This window comes from Elgaria multicarinata, chromosome 9 (assembly GCF_023053635.1).
Source record: "Elgaria multicarinata webbii isolate HBS135686 ecotype San Diego chromosome 9, rElgMul1.1.pri, whole genome shotgun sequence".
In the NCBI taxonomy this organism is placed as follows: Eukaryota; Metazoa; Chordata; class Lepidosauria; order Squamata; family Anguidae; genus Elgaria; species Elgaria multicarinata.
This window is the reverse complement of record NC_086179.1, coordinates 33,682,672-33,703,196: the sequence shown is the minus strand read 5'-3', so window position 1 is coordinate 33,703,196 and position 20,525 is coordinate 33,682,672. Positions and strand designations below refer to the sequence as shown.

General features: G+C 44.0%; 1 protein-coding gene across 1 annotated transcript in view; it reads right to left on the bottom strand.

The window, feature by feature from the left end:
- Positions 1–6,451: 6,451 nt before the first annotated feature.
- Positions 6,452–20,525, bottom strand: part of CYTH4 (cytohesin 4) — a 49,498-nt gene continuing 35,424 nt past the window's right edge. The window contains exons 12-13 of the mRNA XM_063134588.1: positions 8,670–8,824; positions 6,452–7,180 (exon numbers count right to left, since the gene is read on the bottom strand). Coding sequence (XP_062990658.1) covers positions 7,108–7,180; positions 8,670–8,824 — 228 coding nt within the window. The 3' untranslated portion in view covers positions 6,452–7,107. The remainder of the gene's footprint in view (positions 7,181–8,669; positions 8,825–20,525) is intronic.

Sequence of the window (20,525 nt, the reverse complement as noted above, 5' to 3'; positions counted from 1 at the left end):
GGTGAGAGTGGTCTCAAAATGACCCCCATCCACGACTCTCTGTGCACAAGAATTTCCAGAACGATAGCTTCAAAAACAACGTAGTTATGCGCGATTATTTGCCGCAATGCAATCCTATGGCGAAATGTTTTCAAGATGGCGACCGGAGCGCTCCGACTGAACTCGGAGCTCCGAAAAATGGTCGCTTCTCTTCGCCTTGCTTCTAGGGGGTCCGCGGTCCGCTCCTACTCCGCCTCTGGGTAAGGCGGAGCAGGCCAATCCGCTACTGCTTCTACGCTCCTAATCGGAGCGGAGCACATCCCTAATTAAAATGGTGACCAGACCCAGCAGCCTGGCTTTGCTGAAATTGCTGTCAGTGTCCTCTGCTGCCTGCTACTGCCAGGTATACTAATGGAGGAGAGGGGCAAACAGGGCGATCTCTGACCGGGGGGCTCTACAACCTGGTCATAATAGCATAATCCCTCAAATCTTTCTTATTACCAATGAGGGGGTGAAGGAGATGAGTAAATCACCAGCCCAGATATGATCTGCAATGCCCGACTCACAACACTATGTTAGCGAGCTAGTTTGTAGTGTTATATAGCACTGCAGCAGGATGAATCACTAGGCGACCCTCTGGAGATATTACTGACTTTCACAGTGTCTTCAAAGCATCAGGCAAATACAAAGTTCTAATAGCCTAACACCCTGTATAACAGGGGATGTATAAGGGATATTTTCTTTGGAGAAGGGCCATTACATTCATGTTTCTTCTGCTCCAGCAGCAGCAGCAGCAGCAGCAGCAATTAATCAGATGAGTTTGAAAGGAAGATTTCTTGATTCTACTACACGCATAAACTGACCCTTGAATTGACCCTTGCAATCTTAAGCACATTTACTAGGAAAACTAAGCCCTGTTGTGTTCATGGAGACTTTCTCAGGCTGTCATAGCTGACAATACCCCCTAGCTTTCTGAATCAATGACTGTGGAGGGGGTGTGTGTCATACTGGGCTGCTGATGGGATGGAAGCACAGTTCTGGGCCCAGCCTATGTGCTGTACTAACCAGTAAAGTATTTACATAAATAAATGGGGTGGTGTTCTGCCTTGGGCCTTGGTGTTTTGGGGATTGTTGTTTTTATAATGGCTGGACTAGAACTAACTAATAATCTACCTACCTACCTACCTACCAAAATAAAGCTGTTGTTCTATATGATGTTACAGCTACTGGCCAACTATTCCTTTGTAAAACAGAATATTGGCTGATAGTTCTGGATGGTTGGTTGATGTTTAATCAACAGGGGGTTAATGTTTAGGAGATGTTCACCTGATAGCTGGTTATCTTTGTTCCTGGAATGAAATACCCACCAGTGCTTGAAGAAAGGGACACCTCTCCAGCAGGCATGGATGCACAAGAGAATCAGCATACTCTGGCAGTTTTTGAAGACTAAGGGGAAGAAAGATGAGGGTTGGCTGAAGATGAGGGATCTTAGGGTTCAGCATCCCCCTCTAGTGATAATGATTTGGGGGTAGCAGCTCTCCTGCCTCACAGGAGGGCCTCTTTGCATTGCTTAATCTCTGCCTGCATATATGGAGATGAAATATTACAGAGATGCTGTAAGTCTCCAAAGCTCTCTCATCCAATGGAAACTAAAACCTTAAACTTGATGTCACAGCTTCTGGAAGCTTCTCACTCTTCTCAGGGAGGTATGTCCTTGTGCATAACAAGTCGCAATGCACTGTGAGACATAAACAATGAGTTTTCTTGCCTTAGAGATAAAAGGAATCATCCCTTTCAGTTCCTCTCATCAATGTTTAGGGTAAGGACCCCGTGTCAAATCCACATTCTTTCTCTGTGGACCAATCTAAGATACACGTGATTTGTAGAATCTCTTCATCCCATGGCCTTTCATATCCCTCGACCTTTGCCTCTCTTCTTTCTCCTACACAGAAATTACAATGAAAGGATGGTAGAAGCCACCTCCATGGCCCTGTGGGAATTAAGAACAAGGGATGCACTCTTGAAAGAGGAAGATATGCCCCTGTAACTGACTTCCAAAATGAATCTCAAAGCAGTTCAACGTTGGTGTGCTTTAAAGAGGTGCAAACAGTTTGAAATTCAACCAGTCAGGGCTGGCTCTACCATGAGAAAGATTGAGGTGGTTGCTTCAGGCAGGTAGTTACAGATATCATGAAGGGGTATCTGTAATTTTGCGTATTTGTGTATTTTGTGTTGTGTATTTGTGCTTTTAACCTGTTGGTTGTCTTACTATGATTTTAATTTTTGTGAACCGCCCAGAGAGCTTCAGCTATTGGGCGGTATAGAAATGTAATAAATAAATAAATAAATAGGGGCATCCAAATATTAGTTACTGAATTTATCATTACTGTATTTTTACTGCCAGAGAAGAGAGAAGCCCTCATGGGTTTTTTTTTGCTTCAGGTACCAAAATAACTTGACCAGCCATGGGGTATATACACCTTAACTTTGGGGTGGGGTGTATTTTCTGCTTGCGCCTCAGGGAGCAATATGTCTTGGGCTGGCCCTGCGACAGATGAAATTATTCTTGGCCTGAATTCCTCCTGAAACGCTGCTGCTAAAGGCATGGGGGTGGGGGAACCCTTTGGGACTTGTTGTCATTTGGGTGGTTTTATTCATTTTAGAAATTAATTGCTGCTCGGGGAGGAAGGAAAGGGCTGGAATTGGATTTAATATTACCTGGAATGAACTCTGGAGGCAGCCTCTTCTGAGAAGGAGCAAAAAAACACACACCAAAAAACAAAAAAAACAAAAAACAAAACACAGTTTAAATTTCTCTGCCCTTAAAACTGATTCTCTCTGTGCAGCCTACAGATAACATTATGAGTGAGTAGTGCAGCCCGGACATTCCAAAGGGTTTCTAGGTTGGAGCCAGGCTGGTAAGAAAGCTGCAGGTATATTCAAGCTCTCGAATATATTTAGCAGATTCATTTCCAGCTGAGTAAAATGTTTTTAACCCCCCCTTCCCCCCCCCCGCTCTCTTTCTTTTGCCAATACAGTGCCTGGAACCCATGGGGATTTCTGTTGAGGGTGCTAGGGTCTGTTCCCTCGTCAGGGGAAGACCCAAAACATCCACTAACTGGTCAAACCGATAAATAAATAAGCCCCCCCCCCCCGGTGCATTGGCGTCATCAGAGGAAAGCAAGAGCAGCGCAATGGCGTCATTCAAGGAAAACCTTCGTGTTCCTTCTCCCAGATCTGCACGTGCCTTGACTCAAATATATATTCACTCTGCCTATTGCAATGAATTCAACTGCCCTGTTGCACTGGCAAAAGCAGAACCGAGAAGAAAGATGAACGGCCTGCGAGAGGCTTGTCGAGTGGATTTCCTTGTGGACAGAGCCCCCTTCAGGAGGAGAGGGGAGAAATTGGAGCTGGGATTGCAGATAAAAAGGCTAGATAGGTACACAAGGAAGGCCGGAAAATGCGCAGGGGTGGGCCAGCCAAGAATCACCAAGGAAATGGAGATAGGGATGTAGGTTGCCAAAATAACCGGTGCTCCCCAGTTCTTGCATTTTACTTGTTTTCTGGCCACCACTACATAATGGACATTGTGAACAGAACAGTATGTTACTCCACTTGAAGAAAACAAAGTCAAATCCAATCAAAATTCAGCATCCGAGCCATCCAAATTCCAGGTCTCCCCCCAAAAAAACCCTGAATTTTGCAACCTATATAAATGATGCAAATTGCACAGCTTTGCATAATTTCTTATATTTGATTTTTGTTCTGTTTTGCTGGTTGTAGAGAACAGCAAAGAATAGGGGCTGTAGCTCAGTGGCAGAGCACCTGCATCCTCTACCACTGGTCCCCAGCATCTCCAGGTAGGGGATAGAAAATCTCCTGCCTGAAACCCTTGAGAGTGGCTGCCAGTGTTAGCAATACTGGGCTAGATGGACCAAGGCACTGATTCCCTATAAGGTAGATTCCTAACAGTGCAGGTCACACCAGCCTAAAGTTTATACCACCAGCTCTCTGGCATTATCTTCATGTTTTCAAGCTGATAGTCACCATCATAAGGGCTAGAAACTTGCTTTCTTTTTCATGAAAGTAAACATTCTCAGGAAAGTCAGCTTTGAGTCTAGTACCACATCATGCACTTTTTCTGCACTGCTATGGAATTATGGGATGGCCCCTATTTTGGGGAATCTTTTCTCTCCCTGCGAAAGTACTTTTTTTAAAAAGGGAAAAAAGTGTAGCCGATTGTTTAGGGGGCCTTTTTCTTTCTTTTTAAACAACCTTTGGCACTTGGAGGAGCCTGGTAGTTTTTCATGAATGTGTATTGGAGACCATGTGACCTCTCACTCTCCAATGGGCCCCTCAAAACTTCCTACACTTAAACAGGTGTGTAGAAACCCAGCTCCCCTCCCCAAGGAGAAAATTCTCTGAAATTCTTACCTCTCCCAGCCTCTTTCACCAGATTTTTTTGTCCCCACAAACCAAAATGCTGAAAAAGGAATAATCAATTTTTTTGGCATAGCACTAAGTTAAATGTATATCGTTAGATCCAAATTGTCCTATTGTTTTACTCCTGCCTGAAGTCAAGTGCACATGCCCCAAATCTGCTTAGAAGTATCCCACAACCCTCCAGAGCTGATCTGGGGGTTGAGTTTGCAGGGGGAGGAGAAAGGAATGGACCACAGAAATACAGCCTGCCTGGTGCTTCTGTTTTATGTTGATAAAAACAACCCAACTGCAAATGCAAAAAGCTGCAAGATGTTTTTCCGCATTTTTATTTATAAAGGAAATTGGCATTTCTCCATTTGTTTTAACATGTGTAGAAAAAAACAACCCATTTCCTGTCTGTGTGTCCTGACATAGCATTTTTATAACTACTCACTTTTAAATTCTTAAAATAACTTGTTTAAAAACTTCTATTTATTCATTTACATAGCACTTCTGGTTCACAAAGTGTTTTACACCAACGGTAAGCAGAATTAAGTAAGATTGGAAGCTACCAACCCAATTCATTGTTACAACAGCCCAGTCAAGCATGTCCTCTTATGCCCATTTAACATGAGTTTAGGTCACCATTCTTAACAAAAAAGAAAAAAGATATTGTAAAGTTGGAAAAGGCACAGAAAAGGGCAACTAAAGTGATCAAGGTGCTGAAGCATGTCCCCTATGTGGGAAAGTTATAACAGCTGGGATGGTTTAGCTTGGTAAAAAGGGAGGCTAAGGGCAAACATGATAGAGATGTACAAAATTATGCATGTTGTGGAGAATGTGAATAGGGACACACACACACCCTCTCTCTCATAATACTTGAACCTGGGGTCATCCCATGAAGCAGATTGGTGAAAGATTCAGGACAGATAAAAGGAAGTACTTCTTCACGCAGCACATGTCAAACTATGGAATTAGCTACCACAAGATGTATAGCTTCATCACACCAGGGTTATACTGTGCAATCACTGTGAATTGCGGGCTAAGGACTCCGAAGTTTTCCAGCTTATAATCTGCTTTGACTGTGAAGTACTCCCATGCATCCTGCTTTAATTGTGTTATAAAGCCAAAAGACACGACCTATTTTGCTACTAGTTTCGGAGTGAATCACTTGTTGTTTTCCAAGTGGCCACTGGGGGCGCAAGAGCAGGATTTGATATGTTTAAACTAAAAATTAAACAAATGCTTACATCTGTGTAAATTTTTAAGATAAAAACATCAAAATTGGCACAGTAATGCATATTAAGGAGAGCTTTAAGCATACCAAATTTGAATGAGATTGGGTCATCCATTGATTTTTAATGATTTTTTTACATTTCCCCCCTTAAACCCTTTTCCTGGTATGCAAAGGATCTTAGGAGCGCTGCTGCCCGGGGTGTGATTTAGCTAACAACAACAACAACAACAACAACAACAACAGCTAAACACTGTAGGGTATAATTCGAGGGAAACAGGTACGTGGGATGAAGCCTGTAGTGATGGCCACCAATCCATATGGCTTAAAAACAATGTATGATAAATTCCTGGAGGAGAAGGCTATCAATGACTACTAGTCCTGATGGATATGTGCTTCCTCCAGTAGCAGAAGCAGCAAGCTTATGTACACCAGTTGCTGGGGAACATGGATGGGAAGGTGCTGTTGCACTCATGTTCTGCTTGTGGGTTCCTGGCAGACAGCTGGTGGCCACTGTGTGAACAGGATGCTGGACTAGATGGAGCCTTGGTCTTATCCAGCATGTTCTTTATGTTCTTATGAGAAACCAAGCGTGAAAGGGAGCAATTTGCCTAAAGCCATAGTTATGGCAGAGGTTCAACGCACATCTCCTAAACTGAAGCACAGCTCTCAATCTGCAGGACTAAGTGACTCTCTCAAAAGATGACAGAAGTGCATAACTCATCCGAAGGCTACTGCATCTTTAGTCTGCTCAGGCACTAATGGAGCAGCCAACTGGAAATACATAGGAAATCTCTACTTGTTGCATGGTTATGTTAGAGTCAGATTCTAGTTGGAAGATTCTGTCCTGAGAAGGTAAAATTCAGCAGTACAGTAACCTCAGCAGTAGTTCACATCTTCAAAAGGACCATGTGTCAAGCTTGGTAGCACAATAATATATAAGTGCCTACTCTGGCCAGGCTGCACAATACGGAATTGTTACCCTTCAACCTTTGTCCTTCATTCTATTATTCCAAATGAATTTGTTTATTAAGTGCTACATAAGTCGAACTGTATCATTACTCATGGAACAGCAAGTTGGATAGGACAGGAATCAATGTACCCAGGTCTTTCTTGGTTTAAATACATAAAAGCTCTCTGGTCATTTTAAGAGGAGGTATCCCCTTTCCTGGGCTCTCTGACGCAGATCAGTGACTGATGGATTCAAAAATCCAAACACTGCTCCATATGAGGTGAATGTTGACTCCGATACCTGTACATGCAAATGAGCCATAATTCCTGCAGCAGTCTCAGATTCTTCAGGTTCTGGCTGTGAGAGTGGAAAGAGGAGGCCACCCACCAGCCTGTCAGTCATTTGCCTGTCTCAGACTGGAATTTGGGGCACTTTGAGTTCCTTTGCCAGAAGACTCCAAGGACGCTATTTTCTTGAAGCTGAAACATTAGTTGAGCAAGATGGTAGCCAAAGAGGTTCACTTTTTGTTGGCAATCTTCTTCTTACGAGCAGAAACCAGGTCATAGAAGGGATCTTGAGTGATGCTGGTTCTGAAATTAAGGGGGACAAAAGGGGAGGAATTTAAGACTTAGCCATCAGCAATCACCTTCACAATGGGGTGGTATATAAATGTAATAAATAAATAAATAAATAAATTGGCACCAAAGAGTCACAGCACCCTCCTGTCCATGTTCCCCAGCAACTGGTATACATAGGCATATGCCTCTGATACTGCCTGGAAGCAGCATATAGCCATCAGGACTAGTAGCATTATCTTCCATGAGTTGGCAGGTGATGAGAAATCAAATGAGGTGTTTGTGTGCAGGGCTGGCCCAAGACATTTTGTTGCCTGCATCGAAGGGCAAATTGTACAGAAATTGATATGGCCAGTAGTTCAATCATATTTTAACCCTGGCAATGGAACCATGTCCTCCTGAGATGAACAGATTAGCACAGGGAAAACTGAATTGCTTATGCAGCTCCATCCTCCAACAGCTTCCCCTTCATTGCAAGCAACAAAATGTCTTGGGCAGTCTTGCACACAAATACCTCATTTGATTTCTCACTCTGCCTAATGGTAGGGCTGGTCCTGCTGGTATGCGTTGAGACTCCAGATTCCTGAACTGATGGCATACCGTCATATATATATATATATATATATATATATATATAAATATTTTCTACAATACTTAAACATACACCAGTATAATTAAAGCAAAAACAACATACTACATAAATGTTGAATAACATCAATATCATCTCTATATAACATAATTAACTTAACATATACGTGCACCCCCCACCTCGGGATCTCATTCCTGATTCCAAAATCTCATACTTTCTTCTACTGGTGGTTTCCCACTTCCCTTAGAAAACACAAATATTAGGAACTGTTTCCAAATTCCTTCAAAATCATTTGTTTTAGCTATACCTCTTCTCCATTTAATATTACTTGTCAATTTATCTTTAATAGCTATATCCCATACTTCTTTGTAGCATTCTTCAATAGAATATTCCCCTTGAATCTTCCAGTTCCTAGCTACAATCAATCTTGCTGCAGTCAGCAAATTCGTTATCAATTCCTTAATTTCTTTTTTACATTTTAAATCTTCAAATAGTGACAGTAATGTAACTTTTGGTGTTCGTTCTATCTTCATTCCCACAATTTCTTCAATCTCCAAAAACACCATCTTCCACAATTTTTGTACATATTTGCATTCCCACCACATATGTAAATACGTTCCTTTTCCCCCACATCCTCTCCAACAATTTGCTGAATGCTGATTATTTATCTTATTTAATCTAACCGGGGTTAGGTACCACCTCCATATAATTTTAAAATAATTCTCTTTTATTCTTACTGACATATTTCTCAACGCTCTTTGTTTCCCTAGTCCCTCCCAGCTCTATTGTCCTATTTGTACATTCAAATCTGTCTCAGAAGCTGTCATATTTCTGAGGGTCTCTCCTCCAACCTGCTGTCATCCCTCCCATGACATCATTATACCTCCATATCACCTTGCTGCCCTTCGCCCTCACCGTATTGCTTCAATCCATTGATCACGCTGCTCTGGCGTAGCTGCGGAGATTTTGTAGGATTGGTGCTTGCCTACCACCACCTTCCCATCCCCGTCAGTCTTGCAAGCTTTGATCTTCTGCCCTTTGGAGTTTGCATTGAAGAGCTCAAAACAATTCTGAAGGGAGAAAATGGAAGGGAATTGAAAATTGGGGATCAGCAAAGCTACACATTCTGACAGTGTGTGTGTGTGTGTTGCACTTTTGGTTAAAAAACAACAACAGCAAAGACATGCTGAAATTCCATGTGATCCAGTGCAAGGATATCAGATTGAAGGACTGACTGTATGATCCAGAGAAATTTACTTCATATCTCCTTCGCCATCTGCATCTATGGCAGAATCTACACTACTACTTTACAGTGGTTTATAAAAGTAACGGCAACTGTTGGGAACCAGGATACACTGCATATACAGTTTTCAAACCTTTTCTCAAAGTGTCACATCCTGCTTGGTGTAGTTCTGGCCTATTTATTTATTTATTTATTTTAGAATTTGTCTACAGGGTGCATGTTGTTGTTGTTGTTGTTTTGCAAGAGAGGATGCTATTTTATTTTTTTGTTTTATTTACTTGAGGAATTTGTTCTTTGTGGATTCCACTATGACCTAGGGATGGGTGAGAAAGTTGTTCACTTCACACCAAAATAACACTTCCCAAACTATGCATGAGCTGGAATCCATGAAAATGGCCTTATTTGCACTTCCCTAAATTTTATGATCAGTGGACAGTTCAAAAACTTCACACACAAAATGGGGCTAGTAGAAGAAAATGCACATAAGCCTGCATACAATGGAGGGAAATGCACACAAAAATGTGTATATTAAGGGAAAGTCCATAGAAAACCACATTATCTTGGGGAAGATTGCTTGCAAAGAAATAATGAGTGTATTTAGAAAAGTGCATACAAAAATGTGTACATTTAGATGGATATGCACAAAAACACATAGAATTTTTGGTGTGGATTAAAAAAATAGTAATAATGGATTGATGCAGAAATGGAATAGTAAGAATTTAATGTAGGAAAACCCAAAAAGTAAGCAGTATTGAACTTGACAGGTTGGTCTATCCATACTATAAATTATTCTGATTTGCACCTCATGGACTAATGTGTAGAATAAAATGTGAGGTTATCCATCAGATTTTACACTCTCCCAAATGTTGCCACTACATTCTTGATTCCCCACATCAAAACACCGTTAAATAGATGTATTTCAGAGAAAATGTTTTTGAATGCAGATTCTCAGAGAAAATGTATTCAAAAATATGTATTGAAATGCAAACGTTAATGTGGATTGAAACAGGTCACAGATAGAACAGATTTATGAGTTAACCCATGCAGAAGTGATGCAAATCAGAAATGGATCGGTTCATCCGTCCCTGCTTGTTACACTTGTATCTCAGCTTTCACTTGGATTGGGACCACTGCACACACGTCAGGGAAATTTAAACCTTTGCCTCCCAGCTCCTTGTTTTCTTAAATCCAACCCCCACCCATGCAAAGGGGCTAAAGAAGGAGAGGTGAACTTCTTTCAGCCCAAGGGGCAAATTTGATTTTGGAGAAGCTCATGGGTGAGGGTGGGTGGGTTACATTTCAGTGGTGGATTTGACCCATGGGCTGAGGTTCTGTACCCCGGGAGAAAGAAAGAAAGAAAGAAAGAAAGAAAGAAAGAAAGAAAGAAAGAAAGAAAGAGGGAGGGAGGGAGGGAGGCAGGAGGGAAGGAAGGAAGGAAGGAAGGAAGGAAGGAAGGAAGGAAGGAAGGAGGGAGGGAGGGAGGAAGGCAGGAAGGAAGGCAGGAAGGAAGGAAGGAAGGAAGGAAGGGAAGAAAGAAAGAAAGAAAGAAAGAAAGAAAGAAAGAAAGAAAGAAAGAAAGAAAGAAAAGCCAAGCCTCTACCAGTGCTGAAGTTACTAAGTTTAGCTCAGATCAACATCAGCTGGTCCAGTGTAGCTTGGTCCCTATTAACATTTACTTGGGAGTCAATCCTAAAATACAGTAAGGATTTCTCCCAAGTAAGTGCACTAAGGATTGTATTTGCATCCTTAGTGAAAGGTAGCATGCTTGCCTTGGGTCCCTTTGCACTAGGGGTGTGCACGGACCCCCCACTCCGCTTCACTTTAAGATCCGCCATTTTCGGATCGGCCCGCTCCGCCCCGCCCCCACTCCGCCTGTGCCCACTCCGCTCTGCTCGGAGCTCCGGATCCGGATCGGAGCTCCGGTCCCCCCCCATAGGGGGGGTTACCGGGCCCTGCCGCCATCGCCGCCCATGCGGCGACGGCGGCAGAGCCTGGTAAGGGACCAAGGGGGAGGGGGCCTTACCTGCCTCCGTCCGCGGTCCGTCGCCGTCTTCAATTGAGCCCGTGGTTCCACCAGGAAGTTTGGCCGCAAGTGCGGCCCAGACTTCCTGCTGGAACCACGGGCTCAATTGGAGACGCTGACGGACCGTGGACGGAGGCAGGTAAGGGAGAGGAGGGCGGGGGGCGTTACCGGGCCCTGCTGCCGTCGCCGCATGGGCGACAGCGACAGCGGCAGGGCCCGGTAAACCCCACTTACCTTTCCGGCGGAGCTCCGGATCGAGGCGAAGAATCCGCCTTCACCTCGATCCTCTTCGCCACGCTCCGCCGGCCCCCCAATCCTCTTCGCCTCCGCCTTAAGGGCAGGCGAAGCCCCCTGCTCCGCTCCTGCTTCTCCGGTCCGATTAGAAGCGGAGCACATCCCTACTTTGCACCCCTAGCTGGCTGCTCATCTGAAGAGCCTTTCCATCCCAGCATCCTTGGCAAAGGAAGACCTGCCCTGCTGCCTTGTCAGCACTGCACACCTAAATGATGTGCAAAACATGGGATGATTTGATGACAGCTTTGCAGGACAACTTCACCACTTCAGGCGCTCCTTCAGGAATTTCCTCTGCTCCTTCAGGAATTTCCAGATCGGTGGCACCATGTATAATTTGTGCAATCCCAATAGAGGAATTCTCTCCCACTTTCTGTAAAGAGTCCCTCTGGTTAAGCTATCAAGCAATCTGCTGAATTGATGCTTCTCCAGAGTCAGAGAAGAGCGATCAGCAGCAGGAATCATTTGTTCTGATCTGGCTACAGTTCTCTCCCCACCCAGTCTCACTTTCAGATGAAATCCTGATTGACATCGCTAAAGGGTGGGCTCCCTCAAGATGTTGATTAGACTAGACACCAATAACAAAGAGCTGACACTCCAGCATCTCTTTAAAGACAGGTGTATTGCTCCTGCTGAGATCCATCTCGGAAGATACCTACGTGTAAAAGTAATTGGGTTTTTTTTCTCCCCAGGTGCCTATTTCAATGTACTGTAAGACTCCAGAATGAGCTTTTGAGCTCCCCAAGTTAACCCTCTGCGAGAAAACTCATTCTCATATGTCCTTGTGGTGCATCTTCATTTCATACATGGGATGCTTAGGATCTGTACAAATCCACCTGTCTGTTTTCCTACTTTGGGGTGTGGGGGGGAGCAGCGGGAAGCAGAGAATGTGCATAGCCAAGATGGCTTGGGGGGGCAGGGTTATGTCCTTAAGGAAACTCCAGTCCATTTCCAGTTTTTGTTAAAAACAACAACACAACATTTAGGTTTCTACAGTCCTTTTCATTCTGTAATCCAATGCATGCTTACTCAGAAGTAAATCCCACTATGTTCAGCATATTCCCAGGTAACTTCACTTAGGGACTGCAGACTTCATGAATTAATAGCATAAGCCTATACATGTTCTTTTAGAAGTAAGACCCATTGTCATTGAGTTAAATACTATAGGGCTTATTCTCAGGTCTGTGGCTATAGGATTAGACCATTTTCTTTTTGGTTTTTAAATGTTTTGTGTTAACTGACAATAGACCCTTTTTGGTGTACCCATCTCACCTCCCTGTACAATTTCTGGCTATGGGGCTGAAGAGAGAATTGGAGAGAAGGGTAGCTAGGTTGCTAAATTTCATTCTATCCACTTCCTTTTCTTTCTTTCTTTTTCTTTTTCTTTTAGAGTCTTTGAAACTTTCACCAACATGGTTGCCAGCTCTTCACTTCAAAAATATTGGTACTTGGGTGGGGTCAGAGGAAGAGTCAGGGCAGGATGACGAGAGTTTGGACAGAGCCAGGGGAAACCTGGTGGGTTAGAGGTGGACTCTAATAATAATAATTATAGGAAGAACCTAACCAAACCTGGTAGGGCATATGATGAAGCTTCTCAGAACCTAGATTTGTCTGGCTTTTCAGACTCCGATGTCAGAGAAGAATATCCTATTACAGGGGACACTGTAGTGTCCCCTGTGTTATAGGCGATCAGTAAAAAGAGCATTCCACCATGTTACCCTGTAAATTGGGGGGTGGGTCATTCTAGCGTTCATAAAATGGAAAATGTTTCACCAATCTTTCTGAAAATACGACCTGCCAGAAAGAAATGCTGGTTTTACATACCCTGGCAATTTCAAGAAGTTTGGTGAAATATTGAAGGGGTGGTGGCAGTTGAAAGGACGAAAGTAAAAAAATCCTCTCTGACTCAAAAGTGAAACTGAAAACTGGGGTTGGCGACTTTTTTTTTGCGCAGGGAAAGCTCCGAATTGGGACCCTTACCCTCCAATCCATTGGTGGGATCGTGTTCCCCAGTCCATCTCGTTGATGGAATGGCCTTTCTTTTTTTAAAATTCCCTTCCATTGAATTTTAATAATAAAAAAATTGCCCCATTAAAGTCAATGGAGGCCTCATAACACATCGCATGCGCAGTAGCGGCGCTCTCCCCCCTCCCTCCTGTCTTGAGGGCTATCGGGGGTAGGAGCCAGCCCGGGGGCTCGCTGCCCAGTCCAGCATACACAAAATGTGGCTGCTGCCGCTGCCCCTCCTTCCCTGTCAGCGCGACCCGGCAATTGCCCCAAGATGGCAGCGCAGGCCTTGCAGCAGCAGCAGCCTAGCAACACCTGAGAAGCCCCGGCCGGCTGGGGAGTGGAAGGGGGAGCCGGGCGGAAGCGGAGCAGCAGGACCGGAGGCAGAGCCAGAGCAGCAGCAACCCAACAACGACCAGACGGAGCAGCAGCAGCAACCCAACGACAACAACACAAACGGCTGCCCCGCCTCCTCACGGCTGCTCTCCCGGGGAAACAGGCTCCCATGCAGGGCCTCGGCACGAGGGAGCACAAGGGAGAGAGATCAGCGCGCCACGAGGTCTCCATGGTGCTTACTTTAAAGAAAGTTCTCCTCGGGTGAGTGCCTGGATCCAGCTCACCTCCTGGCCCTTCTCGTGTTTGGAAGAAGAAAGTCCTACAACTCCCAGCATCTCCAAGCCTTAGACTGGTCTAGCAGCTCCCTGGGAGTTGCAGGGCTTTTTCCCCTTGCCGAGCAAACCTGCTGCTGCTGCTTGTTGTTGTTGTTGCTGCCGCCTCCTGCAATCCTGGGGCTGCAATCCTGGGCATGCCTCTCTGGAAAAAAGCCTCATACAGACCTGCACAGGATTGCCCTGTTAAAAGTATGGGGAGGGGGGGGGGAGACTGCTTAGGCTTCCTGCTGATTTTAAAACTGGATTCTAGGTCTACTGCAAATTAGATCCTGGCTTCTCATGTTTTGGACTACAATTCCCATAAGCCCTCACCAACACAGCCAATGAGTTGTAGTCCAAAATATATATTGAGGGTAAAATCCAAGGTAAATCCTACTTAGAGTAGACCCACTGAAATGAATGGAACTTAACTTGGTCAAAACTTACATAAGTCTTATTCATGTCAATGGGTCTGCACTACATAGGACTCATGTGGGATTCTACCCTCTGTTGCCTACCTCACTTAGAATCATAGAATAGTAGAATTGGAAGGGGCCTAAAAGGCCATTGAGTCCAACCCCCTGCTCAATGCAGGAATCCACTCTACAGCATACTTGACAGATGCTTGTCCAGCTGCCTCTTGAAGGCCTTTAGTGTGGGAGAGCACTTAACCTCCCTAGGTAACTGATTCCATTGTCGCACTGCTCTAACAGTCAAGAAATTTTTCCTGATGTCCAGTTGGAATCTGTTTTCCTTTAACTTGAGCCCGTTATTCCGTGTCCTGCACTCTGGGAGGATCGAGAAGAGATCCTGGCCCTCCTCTGTGTGACAACCTTTTAAGTATTTGAAGAGTGCTATCATCTCTCCCCTCAATCTTCTCTTTTCCACGCTAAATATGCCCAGTTCTTTCAGTTTCTCTTCATAGGGCTTTGTTTCTAGACCCATGATCATCCTGGTTGCCTCCTCTGTCTGCGTCCTTCTTGAAGTGTGGTGCCCAGAACTGGACGCAATACTCCAGATGAGGCCTAACTAGGGCCGAATAGAGAGGAACCAGCACCTCACTTGATTTGGAAACTATACTTTTATTAATGCAGCTCAAAATAACATTTGCCTTTTTTGCAGCCATATCGTATTGTTGGCTCATATTCAGCTTGTGATCTACAACAATTCCAAGATTCTTCTCATTTTTAGTATTGCTGAGCCAAGTATCCCCCCCCCCCATCTTGCAACAGTTCATTTGGTTTCTTTTTCCTCGGTGTAGAACTTGGCATTTATTCCTATTAAATTTCATGCTGTTGTTTCCAGCCCAGCGCTGCAGCCTATCAAGTTCACTTTCAACTTTGATTCTGTGTTCCAGGGTATTAGCTATCCCACCCAATTTTGGCTTAGCCTACCTCACAGGGTTGTTGGAGGGGGGGCTAGGAAGGGGAGATGTTATTTCTGCCCTGAGCTCCTGGGAAGGAACAGAAGTACCATAGATGCCTTACGCCAGGTCAGATGATTTCATCACCTATTCCGCTATTATATGTTTTCTACTCTAACTGCCAGCAAAAAAGTTACCTTCTTTCCAGCAGGCTATCTGAAAGCACACCCAAGTCATATGTAATATGCACATTTGATTTTTAAAAGATTTAGAAAGTAATGCTTCCAAAAACTGCATTAGCCTTTTATGCTGCAACATTACACTATTGGCTCACATTGAGAAATTGATCAAAAATGGTCACCTTCTTTCCAGCAGACCCAAGTCATATGTAATATGCACATCTGATATTTAAAAGATTTAGAAAGTAATGCTTCCAAAAACTGCATTAGCTTTTTGTGTGGCTTTTATTCCTGTGTGTCGTTTATTACATACTAACCCTGTTCAAAAGGCATGCTAAACCACAGTGGTTAAGCATTTTGAGCTAAACATTATGGCTTAGAGTGTCATGTGAACCATGACAATTGATGGAATGAGACCCTTACTCATTAATCCAGTGGTGGTGTCTTCTTCGGCCTTCATTGTAGTTGGTGGAATGACTTTTCTTTTTTTAAAAAAATCCCTTCGGTTGATTTTTAATTATTATTGTTTTGCCCTAGAGCCTCAATGTTATTATGTAAACCATTGGTTTTTTGTTTATTGAATATAATATATAGGGTGGCCATCTTGATTTGTAAGCATGCTCAGTAGTGCCTCCTCCCCCCCACCTGCCTCAGCTATATTGGAACATTGAGAGAAAATGGCTGCCTCCTCTAGCAAATATTGTCAGTGTCTTCTCAGAAGTACGTCCCATTGAATGTAATGGTCTTATTCCCTGGAAAGTGTGTAGGGGATTGTAGCTTTTTCCACACTCAGTACACAGAAATGGTTTTTCACCTCGGTGAATTTATTTATTTATTTATTTATTACATTTTTATACCGCCCAATAGCCGAAGCTCTCTTTGATGTAAAGTAAGGGTGAACATAATTTTAAAGCTTTCCCACACTCTACACATTTTTATAGTTTCTCCCCTGTGTGGGTTCTTTGATGTCTACTCAAGGTCCCACTAGAGCTGAAACTTTCCCCACAGCCCATACATTTATATGGCTTCTTTCCTGTGTGGTCATCCGTTACACAAAACCATGAAATTCCATAAACAAAAAACCTACGGTTTACAAAACAACGTTATAGGCTGTACAGTTTTCAACCAAACTCCAAAAAGCAGGGAAATTGAGAGTTAAGGCTCACAGGCCTATAACGCCACATCCTCCCTAAGGAGGCAGAAAGTGCCAGTGAAATTCTCATTCTCCCAAAGCAGATATAAACCATGAGGACAGGATGGAGAATAGGATATGCAGAGGTGACTGTGGGGTTGTGGAAAACTGATGACGAACAACTTAGGGCCACCTACTTTTTTTTTGTTTATTTATTTATTACATTTCTATACCGCCCAATAGCCGGAGCTCTCTGGGCAGTTTAGAGCAGCCCTTCCCCAACCTGGTGCCCTCCAAAGATGTTGGACTACAACTCCCATCATTGCAAGTCAGTATGTCCCATGGACAGGAATGCTGCGACTTGTACTCTCAAACATGTGGAGAGGTGACTATGGGATTCTGGAAAACTGATCGGGGAATGTTGTTCTAGAGCAGCCTTTCTCAACCTGGGGCGCTCCAAATGTGTTGGACTACAACTCCCAGAATGCCCCAGCCAGCTGGCTGGGGCATTCTGGGAGATGCAGTCCAACACATCTGGAGTGCCCCAGGTTGAGAACCACTGTTCTAGAGCAAGGGCAGGCAAAATGTAGCTCTCTAGATGTTTTAGCATTCAATTCATAAAAGTCTCTGTCAGCATGGACAGTGATCAAGAATGCTGTGACCGCAGAAGAATGCTGTGACCGCAGAGGATTTTTCTTAGTGTTCAGCAGTGTGAGATCAAAGGCAGAGCTACCACCTAATAGATTCATGTGTAAGGAAGGATTATTTTAAAAACTATTGATGAAAATGATTTTCGTCCTCACCATAACATGGGAGTTGCAGCGCAGCACATCTGGACAGCACCAGGCTGGAGAAGGATGGTTTATACTTGGGTCCTATACATGTCTTCTCAGAAGCCAGTGCCACTGAGTTTACTAGGGCTTCCCCCCAAGTGGTATAGGATTGCAAACTAATCTCATTTGAAAGGAGTTCAAGACACCCAAACTAATCCTTTTCTGTTCCTCTGTCACGCTGATGAGATGATGTATTGTGGAGGGATTGTGGGGAGTGAACAGTATATTTTGTATGAACACATTTTAAGAAAAAAATTGGTTCTTTGAAGGGCAGGGTATTTACGAAAAGCTGAAAGTGCCAGCTCTTGCTCTGGTTCTACATCTCCAACAAATAGTGCCCCTTCTGTTATCAGTCGTGCTGCTCTATGCGAGATGTGTGTGAGAAAAAAATATTGCGCAGCCCCTGTATTTGGTAAGGATATAGAACAGCATTCCCTCTCCTGCTGTCCCAGCTTTCCTGACCATGGGACATACTGACTTGCAATGATGGGAGTTGTAGTCTAACACCTTTGGAGGGCACCAGGTTGGGGAAGGGCTGCACTAAAAAAAAAAATAGAAGTAGGTGGCCCTAAGTTGTTCGTCATCAGTTTTCCACAACCCCACAGTCACCTCTGCATATCCTATTCTCCATCCTGTCCTCATGGTTTATATCTGCTTTGGGAGAATGAGAATTTCACTGGCACTTTCTGCCTCCTTAGGGAGGATGTGGCGTTATAGGCCTGTGAGCCTTAACTCTCAATTTCCCTGCTTTTTGGAGTTTGGTTGAAAACTGTACAGCCTATAATGTTGTTTTGTAAACCGTAGGTTTTTTGTTTATGGAATATTCTAATTTCAGTTCAGAGATTCTCAGTGGCAAGTTTTGTTTTGTCTTTTATGTAGCCACAGTGGCAAGAGCCACATACAAGAGGGAGGTATCAGCAAGCCCAGGGTAATTCCAAGGTTTACAGAAGTACACACACAAAGGAGGAAAGAAAAAATAATCTACAGAATGCAGTTTGATGATTAAGAAAGTGGGAAGGGAAATGGAATAGAATTGCTGCAGAAGGAAGACAGATGGAGGACACATAAAGGGCCTCTCCCATGCCCTTCCTCTCTCACCAACTGGCACATACCCATTTATTCATTCTGGACTAGGGATGTATGGATTTTGTAAAAACAAACAAATATTGCAGCTGTTTTTCGCTGATTCTCAGGTGCCTTTCATTCCATCTTCTGCTTAATGATGAAATCAGATTCTTTCTAATTTTTAAATTTGCAGAAACTCACATGTTTTAATTTATTTTTCTACACTAAATTTACATAAAATTCCACAAAATAAAAGAAACCACTCAGCAGGATCTGTGCGACTTGAGAAAAACTGGTCCACTGTGGAATCCACTCATAGGGTTCTATTGTGGATTTCTCCGACATCCCAATTCTGAACAACTTCCTGCTTGGGAAGGGGGAGCTTTGAAGGCTCACCCCCAGTTACACGTAACAATTTTTGAGGGACCCATATACCAAATAGCAAACGTCTTATCCAAGCGCCAAATCTTATGTAGACAAAGTGATACTATTTGTGCAAAAGAGAGAGACAGAGATCCTCAGGGAAAACCCAAGGTTTGCAGAAGTACAAATAGGGGGGAAAACCCACTAAAAGGGGAACCTTCCCCAGATCAGCTCAATAAGAACTGAGTGATGGTGCAGTGGAAAATTTTGAATTACAGACACTCATCATGACAATCTCCATAGCCACATCCCCAGAAGAGTCCAAAAATCTTTGGATATATTTTATTTTGATTTTAAGTAGGGATTTTTTAATAAGTAATATTGTTAAATACTAGACTGTCCTTGTATTTACAGGTTTTAGCACTGCAGTGGTCCCTATGGTTATTTGTGTTGTATGTATTGTTGACATATGTTTATATGATTGTGAATGTTCATTTTACCACTGAAGAAGACCACAGGTCAAAACATGTTTGGTTTTAGTAAAAATGCTTGTAGGTAAAGATAGTTGTTTAAATACTATAATACTGTGTTTTTATTGGTCTGACTGAAATATGTCATGTATTTGTTTCTACACACACACACACCTTGCTAGACGAGGCCTTAGCGCGCTTTGAGACCCGTTTTCCCTGCTGTGCGTCCAGATGACGCACAGGGGAATCTGGGCCCAGGCCACACTGAGGCCTCCTCTAACGCGCCATAAGCGAAGTCGCTTATGGCGCACCTTTTTCACATCTAGGAAGGTCCGTGGCTTTTTGCGGCTACTCGCTTAGTAGCTGCGAAAAGCCACGGACTTGGCACAGCGCTCATACGAGCGCTGTGCCCATCGCGCCGGGGGGGTTGATCCCTGGGGGGGGAGATGGGGGAGGGAAGGCCAGACCGGCAGGAGAGGGGGATGGCGGAGGGCGACACACGGGAGACGGCGAGGGGGGTCAGAGGGCGACACATGGGAGACGGCGAGGGGATGGCGGAGGGCGACGACGGGGATGGCGAGGTGGGCGGATGGGGGGGCTTAAGTAAAAAAAAACCTTACCTTTTCCGGCAGCTTCGGGCCCCACGTTGCCCCTTTAAAACAAAACAAAAAATGGCCGACACTGCAGGGCTTCCGTCGTCCCTGTGCGTCGGCCATCTAGGAAGCTGGGCAGCGCGCGTTACAGTTAGCGCGCCGTAGCCCCGCCTCCAGGCCGGCTCAGCCGGCCTGGTCTAGCAAGGCCCAAACACACACACACGCTTTAACTACACTGAAAAAAAAGTATTTTTTACAAATATTTTATTATTACTGTTGTTATTACTATTATTATTATTATTATTACTACTGTATATATTGTCACCAGTGTATCCAACCCAGTTGCTCTGCTTTATTGCTGGAGTCCAAAAAAACATACATTTTGGGACTCTTCTGGGGATGTAGCTATGGGGGATTGCCAAACCAATTCCAGGAGTTTTTTATCTCCACCAGGAGCCGGTCTTTTGAAAAGCCAATGAGTTTTAAATTCCCATTCAAGACCAACCCACCCCAGAACACTTTGCATTATAACAAAGAACAATATATTATTGCTGTTCAT